Here is a 9,176-nt window from a genome sequence, read left to right as displayed (position 1 = left end):
ATCTCATTTTATATAACAGACATTTATTTAAAGAGTCTAATAAGTCAAAATGTCTTTAAGGCATATTATCTTTAATGACTTAGAAACACAAGTTAATTAAAGAAACCCAGCCCATCAAACTATGCATTCTTTGAAATAATAGTTATTATATAATCAAATTAGTGAATAATAATTTCCTAATTTATAATTAGGATTTTGAAATGTATATATATATATATATATATATATATATATATATATATATGCTTTTAATATATATAATATAAGCTATGGGATTGGGGAAGTGATACAAATCTCTGCCCACAGCCTCAGTCAAATTAAGGCTTTTGGGGTCTGGCCTGACATGAGGGAACAGAAGTAGAAAAACAAGCTCCAAGGAGGTTAGGCCTGAGAGAAATGTCCTCAAGAGACCGAGCTCATGCCTGGACTTTCCCCATGATTGCATCTCTCAGGTCCCTGAGCACCTGGGGTGGGTAGGATAAGGAGGGACAGAGTGAATCCTCCACTGAGGAGGGTAGGAATAACAAGTTACATTTCCTGAGTTCCTAAAAGCCAGGCTCTTCCTCCAACTCATGATGTGTATCAAGTCAGTTAATCATCCCAACAACTCATGACATAGTTATTACTATCTACATTTCCCAGATAAGAAACTGAGAGAGGTTAATAGCAATATGCCCGCTGTCGTATACTAGGAAGTGGTGGAGCTGTTACCTAGCTGGTAGTCATTAGGGGGTAAGTTACATGCCTCAAATTTGCCTAAACAAATCAGAAAAGTGCGCACCTTTGACACTGACAGGGTCTGTCTGATGAAGCAGATGACTTCTAAATGACTCTTTAGACAAGGAATTACTCCGCGGATAAGGGTGTAAGAGTCAAAGGTGAATTCCCAGTGTGCGTGATTGGGGAGAGGTCGGTAGTCATTCCTAGCTGGGCCAAGTGGAGAACTTGCTCTTTTATTCCCCTCTGCGTGAGTCCCAGAGCCTTTGGGCGGAGGCAGAAGAACAGAGCCAGAACCGGCAGCCAGCCACGTGGTCCAGCCTCGGCTCAAAAAGGGGCGGTCCTCAGAGGCTGGGCCCGAGGGGGCGGGGCTGGGGCTCGGGTACGCGCGTGCCGGGCGGAGTGCGCCTGCGCGTGGGCTGGGCCGGGAGGGTGGCGCTGGGGGGGGGCGGGGTGCGTGGCAGTTTAAAAGCCGTTCTCGCTTCTCGCTGGTCCAGGCTCCGCCGTGCGCAGGCGCGAAGGTCTCTCCTTGTCAGTCCGCGCCGCGTGCGAGCTTGTGGCTCTGTGGCAGCGGCGGCTGCTGGTATCTGGCACCATGAGCGGCTTCAGCAGCGAGGAGCGCGCCGCGCCCTTCACCCTCGAATATCGAGTCTTCCTCAGTGAGTGTTGGCGGCGCGCGGCCCTTCCCCACTCGCCTGCCCATTCATTCCGGGGACTCGCCTTGCCTGTGGTGCGAGCGTCTGCGGCCCGCGCTCGGCCCCTCGTCCCAGACGCTGGCGGGGCTCCTCGCGCTCCCCAGGGCCGGGGCCGGCCTGGCCCTACCATTTCATACATCCAGCTCTCGGGAGGCATGGCGTGGATCGGTGTTCCTGTTTCACACGCCGGTTGGACCCGTCCGTGAGCCAGGCTGGTTTTGCAGGTGTCCGGGTTGAGGCAGTGTCTTATTGGAAAAGGAAACCACTGAGTCACCTTAGAAAGGTGCCTGGAGGTAAACTAATCCCCGTAAGAGGATTGCTCAGTTTGGAGGAAGGGGAGTGCTGGCGGTGACTCCTTAAGGGTTTTAGTTCCTCCCCTTTAGCTCAGACTGTGGGCGTCAGGTGGGGTCAAGTTCAACCCTTGGTTCTACAGACGGGGAAACTGAGGCCCGGTTCAGGAGCTGGCAGTGGACTAGAGCCCTTTCTTGGGGTGCCGGCAGCGCTCCTGCCTCTCGGGTCGGGTGTTTTCCCCTGGCACTGATGCTGGGAAAGCGCCTTATGAAACAGAAAGCTGTTCCCCTCAAGTCAGACAGGTGACGTCAATCTGGAAGGCACAGTAGAAAGTGCCAATTTTTACCCTGTGCAGGGAATCGGAGTCTAAGAGATACCTACCCCAAGTCCACACCTTAAGCTGAGGAGGCTGCAGGTTGGCGGCGCCCCGCTCTCCTTGGCACTCGACCTTTTTTGGGTGTAGGTGAAGGAAAGCTATCTCGGGTTTATCTTTATCCTCTACCCTTCCCCCCAAGCCACTAGGACTAGATTATTGGACATAAACGAGGCGTTCGCAAATGTGTCACCAAAGGCGATTCTATTTGAACTTCTTTACCTTTTTATTCAGAAGGAAATGGGCAGGTGCAGTGAATTCTTAGCGTTCTCGAACGTGAAGGGCAGGAAAGAGGGGACGTTTCGGAATACTGAAAGAATGAATAAAGCTCCTGGCAAAAAAGTAGCATGGTCTGGGAGGAAAGGGAAAGTGAACTCTGAAGTTATACAAGATTAGATACCATGTAAAATCCAGGAAGGGTGGGACTTCCATTTTATTTAATTTCAGAATTGAGTAAGGGCAGTGCAGAAACTTCTGACGAATAATTCACTTTACTATTTTTTGGGGGTGGGGGATAGTTTTGTCTCCAGAATTTCTCTGTAGGGGGTATTTAGAGAGGTCACTCTCTCGTTTGAAAGTGGGAGTATGATTTGGGTAACTCTTCAAACTATATTTGCAGATCAGTTTTTACTTAGATAATGTATTGATTGAAAGTATTTGATGATCGTTATGGGAGACAAAAGCCATTCTTTGATTCTTATTTTTTTCCTTAATACTAGATTGCTTAGCATCCTTCCTTACAGCTTTTTTACCTATAATGTTATATTTACCAATTACTTTAAAACTGAGAGTGGGTTGAACTGCAAAGTCACAGTTGACTCTAAAGGAACCATTATGAGATTGGGGTCATCCCTCATTTTTTTTCCTGTTCTACTTTGTTTTTTAAATATGAAGGGATGCAATGTGAATTGACCCTTAGGTTTCCTAAAAAATAGCAAGGAAATTTTAAAATTACTTTTTGGATATGGCAGGTCTCTAGAATACAGAAATTACCTGTGAAAGTGTTGCAACTTGATTATCCTTAAGAAAAATCATAATCTAAGATAACTCTGTCTTCCTGGAACATCACTTAAAGAACACAGTTTATAATTCAGCAAATTGGCCTTCTCCCTTCTTCCCTAGCCCAAGTATTTCATTAGTTTCATAAACTGTTAATTGATGCAAGATCAATCCAAAACAATTTGATCATCCTTTGTATTCTTATGTATGCAACTTCTGTGTTCCCACACCAGTTTTTCTGGTGTGGGAATAAAATCTTGGTATAAAAAATGTCCATGTTGTGGTGAGTGGTGTTGATAATGAGGGAGGCTATGCACTTGTGGAAGCAGGAGGTATAATGGAAGTCTCTATCTTCTCAATTTTATTGTAAACCTAAAACTGCTTTTAAAAAATGAAGTATTTAAAAAATAAAGTGTACTTCATGCAGTGGGAAATATAATTAACCATAAGAATAATAACTTTTTCTAATTCATTTTGCAGAAAATGAAAAAGGACAATATATATCTCCATTTCATGATATTCCAATTTATGCAGATAAGGTAAGACATCCTTATCTTTTGAACACATTCTCTTCTCAGATCAGTGAGTTCCACATAAGGATTTTCTTATATGTCTTAACAAGTGCTTAAAATGTGTCATTGCACTGTGAGTTCAAGGTGCATTGGCTAAATAAGAAATCAGTGTTAAATCCAGATTATTTGGTTAAAGAAGCAAGTAAAAGTTGGAGAAAGAAACAAGTGTTTTAAAGCTGGCTTGGTTAAAAAAAAAAGTCACATTGGTTTTTTTTTGTATGTGTATTTGGAACTAAAATCTTATACTTCATAAGTGGTTTTAAAATTAACCAGGTAGCCAGCACAAAATTTGTCTAGATTATTGAGTGGATACAGGAAAATTCAGTACTTTTAATGGACTGGTAGAGTTAAGATCTGCAACTTGTGTTAATAAAGGTTAAGTCCAAAGACTTCTAAAAAGAGATGTCTGTTCCCATTCACATCAGTGAGCTGAAAGAATCTAATGTTAGTACATATTGGTGGATTTACCACAAATTGGTAAGAATCTTTACCTAGGAAAAAAATGTCTATGACTACATATTCCTAAATCTTTGTGATCCTTGGGAGGCAGAATTGCTAGTGACTCTTTTTGTCTTTGTTTTTCATTTTTGCCTTTTTTCCATTTTCTCATCTTTTTACAAAGAGCCTGAGCTATTTGTAGAAATTTAGATAGGTTTTTCTTTTCTTTAAACACTAGCCTGTTTCAGCCTCTTTTCCAATAAGAGAAGTTTGTATTTTATTCAAGAACTCATGCAAAGACAAATGTCAGATTCTTTTTTATATCTTTAAATTTTTTTCGTTTATCCAGAAGCTGAATTTACAGTGAGTGGAAATCTTTTCAAGTTGTAAAAGCTACATAGGTTATTGACCTTCGTTTGCTAGAATGTCTATACATAACACATGTGAACATTACATTCCAATGCACTTCTAGAATAATGGTAAAGGTACAGTCTTATCCTTGTGTGTACTGAGTCTTACTGTATTTCTGTATTTGATGATCAGAGAGAAATAGATAAATTCACTCTGCTTTTACCAGGAAGTCTGCTGTAGTTCCGTACTCACACTTGGGCCTTGGCAGAAAATCTAACCTCATGTTGCTTCTGAGGAGTTTGCCTGGGCTGGACTCCATCTTGAGGCAGTGGAGCAAATAGTCGAAGGCCAATTACATGGCACAGTTACAAGAGGGACCTCTAATTGGCATGTGTTCTCCTGTGGGGTTCTCAAAGTTGTATTTATTCAGAAACTCTAATTTGTTACATCTCATTTCCTGGGAGTTGTTAATGAACTGCAGGATCCTTCCTTCCTCTTGAAATGGCATCATTTGGTTGGCTTGAATCATCTGTTTGTTGTATAATTAGTATGTATATCAAAGTACTTCATAGTAACATCTCAGACCATTTTGAGTAATGAAGAGGTATAAAATGATGACCCTAAGTTTATTGATGGCACCTTGGCATACAACTGTTCTAAGGAAGGAAAACATTTTTTTGACATAGAGCTGTTTTTCGTGTATATTCTTAACTGTCTTAGTCTGTTTGGGCTCATGTTTTAAGCACTTCTAAAGGTCTCACCTATTATTCCATCACCTTTGAGGGTTAGAATTTCAACATACAAATTTTTGTGGGGGACACAAACATTTAGGCCATATCTATATGTGATTGGACAATATTCTACTGAAGGATCAGAGTGATCATAGCAGTTCTTGGTACCTAATCTTAGTGCTGCTTCAAGTTACCCCAACACAGGAAACAGACTACATTTTGGTGTTATGTAAAACATCTCCACTCACATTGCCTGTGACTCGGAGTTTTACCTGAGACTGATTGTATCTGTAATCTGAGATTATTCAAATGAAGACTCTACCTTTATACCACCCTGAGCTGTTTAAAAGCACAAACTCTTGCAAGAGCTCTGGATTTCATCAGTGGCCCAGACCTCAGTGAACCTCAGCACTTCTGATTTCTGCCTGAGAAGCAGGAAAGAGCTGTTTTGTTTTGTTTTGTTTTTAAGGAAGTTTAATATATACACAATACAAATAGGGGTGTGGTACACAAATTATTTTGGATTATAGCCTAAATAAAAGATCTGATTAATTCTGTTGGTTACAGAAGAATATGCTTTGAAAAAAATTCCAATGTGATTAAGTTTATGTAAATACATTTTTAATTTGTGGACATAGACTTTTTCCCTAATATGGTCAGTCCTTTGAGGGATCATAATGAGCAAAAGTATCTTTAACATAGCTCAGTCTTCTATTAAGGAAAAATGCCCAAGGGCTTATATTCTCAACATCAGGACCTTTCCAATGTGGATAGCATTCAGTTTGGTATACATGCCATTAAGTAATCAATCCAGCCAGTTCTGGAATTTCTTGTGACTCATACCCTGCTTGGGTATTTCCCAATCCATTGGGTGGAAGAAGGCAAAAGCAAGGACTCACTGGATTCTTTTCTTATTGTAGGGATGTCCTTTGTTCTATGTCTATTTTGGGATCAAGTATAAAAATACCTGGGGCTCAGAGTGTCCTCTGAAATAAAATACTGAGAAAACAAATTTAAAAAATCCAGAACATAGCATAAACTGTGAAACACTGGGTAGATTAAAGCTTTATCTATATCTTAAAAGAACTCAAATATCATGACTTGCTGTTTTAATTTTAGAAGTTTCGTATTTTTCTATGCTGTATCTTAAACTTTGATGTTAAATACTAATTCTAACAATACAGGTTTCTACTTGTTTTTCAAATAACTGTTGGCAGGATGTATAAATATGAAACTGTTTCTTTTCTCTTTTAAAAAAACTTCTAATCAAATAGATTGATGCTTCAGAAATTTAATGGATTATTGTCTTGCCAATGGGTTTCAGCCCTGGGCAAGTTCGCTATGGATTTAGTGTGACCAAAGGAATCGACAGAAAAACCTTCTTGGGGTGAAAGGGTTTATTACCTGGGTTCTTGTTCTCCTGGTGGTAGGTCGAGCACTAGCGTCTCTGCCTCTGCCCAGAGCACTGGGCCAAGCTCTCTATATAGCGCAATAATAGCTTATTGCCCACAGGTGTGGAAGTGGTAGCCTAGGAACAGACCAGTTACATCATCAGGTGGTTTAAGTTCAGTGAGGATCTTGGACATAGGAAACCCAACTTCCCCACACTCCACCCCTCCAGGATTCTCACCTTACAATCTACATGCTTTCAGTCTTCTGCAATGGCCCCTGTACGAGAAAGCTGGAGCACTGTAACCAGATTCCACAATAGCAACAGAGGATAACAACAACTTAGAGATAATAAAAATTAAGATACAGCAAGATTTTGATAGAAAAATTATAATAATTCTTAAGCCTGAGGAAGTTCCCAGTCCACAAAGACTTTAAGGGTGATAAGACACACATTTTAATGCCACCAACATAGGCAAATCTTGTCCATCAGGTAGGATGCATGCAAGAGTGGTCCTGTGATAGGACTGTAGCAGGAAGGGGGTCCCTTCCAGGTCTACTATACCATACTTTTACTCCTTTCCTCGTGGGGGTTACTGAAGGGTCTATATATAGTGCTACTGAAGGTGCATGCACTGGCCGTAATGATAAAACAAAACTCCCCGGTAAGATGCTCTTACCTTCTGGCCATTCAGGATATACTACTGTGACCTTTGGCGGCCACTCTGCTGTTATTCCAGGAATACACAGGAGGCCAGCTTCCAGGCCTTGTCCCCAAGGTGCCAGGAGAGCCAGCCATCATTGGTCCATTTGTCGAAAGGTCCAAGGCCATGTCCACTCAGTGGAGTCTCCGGGGTTCAGTGAAGTTGGTGCTGGCAGCAAGATGTTATTCTGGTGGCCAAACCTTGGCTTCAGTGATTCTTCCTTGGTTTGTACTTGCAGTTGTATGGGGGAGGCTGCCATATGTGTTAACATGTCTATGGGGCTCAAAGCTCCCTTTCGGGGGGGTCTCATTCAAACGCCGTAGTATGATCCATAAGCGGACTGACCATCCCCGCAGACTATTGGTATCTTTAGTCCGTATTTTAACAAGCCATTGTGCCTCTCTATCATGCCTGCTGCAGTAGGATTGTATGGCACATGAAACTTCCACTTGATTCCCAGCTGTCGTACCCATTCTTGCAGTGTATGTCCAGTAAAATGGGTGCTCTGATCACTCTCAATCACCTGTGGTCGGCCATAGGCAGCAAAGAGACGCTCCAGGCCTCTTTTGGTCATCTGCTGGTCTGCACAACGGGTAGGAAAAGCAACCAGAAGTCCAGTAGCTGTGTCCACACAAGTCATCGCGTACCAATATCCTTCTGACACGGTAGAGGCCCAATATAGTCTATCTGCCACCTGACGAGGGATATAGGCCCCTTAGCTATTGTCCCATGTTGTTGTGGAACTCGGTGTAAGTCCCTTTTGGAGCACACGACACGCTCCTGCCAGGCTCTACTAACTTCTTCGAAGGTCAAAGGCAAGCCCCACTGATGGGCTACAGCCCACATTGTCTTTTGCCCTGCATGCAACAAACGCTGATGTAGCCATTGGGCTACATCAGAGGCAGACTTTCCTTCTAACCAACGTATCCAGGCCAATTTGTCTGCCTCATCATTTCCTGGGGATGCCAGTGGCAAATGACCTGTCACATGGTATACTGTAATTATTTTGGTCTGACCACAGGCCCATAAGTCTTGCCCCCAAAGGGGTCAGTGAGCAACCAGTTGGCATGGTACCAGGTTGGTAGCCACAGGGTCAAGCCCCAATAGACAGCCCAGCTGTCAGTGCAGAGAACTGTAGGGGAGGGCTCCTGGCTGATCACAAGCCACACAGCCCACAACTCTGCCCATTGGCTGCTCTTCCCCTCTCTGTCTTCCATCCATATTGTCTCAGTCTTAGGATGGAAAGCTATGGCCCTCCATTTTGGGGGCTGCCCACAGCTGGAGTCATCTGTATACCATGCATCTTCGGGTATAGGGGCTCTTCCCTCCCAATAGAGACTCTGCTATTAATGGTTCAAAAGCAAGTTCTTCCTGCTTTTCACTGGTATATGTCACCGGCCCCAACAAGCATTGGAGTTCTTCACTCAAGGGGCTACTAGAGAGGGCACTATGCTGCTGTAGGTAAGCACCCCACTTGGCTAGTGTGGGTGTTTGTGCCACACTACTCCTTGGCTTCTGGGTCCAGTCTCGTACCCATGCCAAGATGGGATAGGTGGTTATTACCTTTATTGGGACCATTCCAGTGATGGGTTCTGTAGCCAGCAAGGCGTGATACACAGCAGCCAGTCATTTTTCTATCAAAGTGTATCGTAACTCTGCCCCCTTCCAGAGTTGTGACCAGAATCCAATGGGTTGGCGAGGTCGTTCAAGCCGCTGCCAGAGACCCCAGCCATAACCATCTTCAGTGACATGAACTCCAGCTCACAGGGCCTTGATGGGTCTATCACACTCAAGGGCTGCATGGCCTTGACTGCCCGTTTTGCTGTAGTAAAGGCAGATGCACATGTCTCATCCCAGTCTCACCTGACACCCTTTCATACCAACCGGTATAAGGACTTCAGAATTTGCGCCAAATG

General features: G+C 43.3%; 1 protein-coding gene across 1 annotated transcript in view; it reads left to right on the top strand.

Moving 5' to 3' along the window:
• Positions 1–1,161: 1,161 nt before the first annotated feature.
• PPA1 (inorganic pyrophosphatase 1) overlaps positions 1,162–9,176 on the top strand; it is a 40,652-nt gene continuing 32,637 nt past the window's right edge. The window contains exons 1-2 of the mRNA XM_036928779.2: positions 1,162–1,376; positions 3,556–3,614. Of these exons, the coding sequence (XP_036784674.2) occupies positions 1,313–1,376; positions 3,556–3,614 (123 nt within the window). The 5' untranslated portion in view covers positions 1,162–1,312. The remainder of the gene's footprint in view (positions 1,377–3,555; positions 3,615–9,176) is intronic.

This window comes from Manis pentadactyla, chromosome 8 (genome assembly GCF_030020395.1).
Source record: "Manis pentadactyla isolate mManPen7 chromosome 8, mManPen7.hap1, whole genome shotgun sequence".
NCBI lineage: Eukaryota > Metazoa > Chordata > Mammalia > Pholidota > Manidae > Manis > Manis pentadactyla.
The sequence above is the reverse complement of the archived record's forward strand: the minus strand, read 5'-3'. Positions and strand labels throughout refer to the sequence as shown.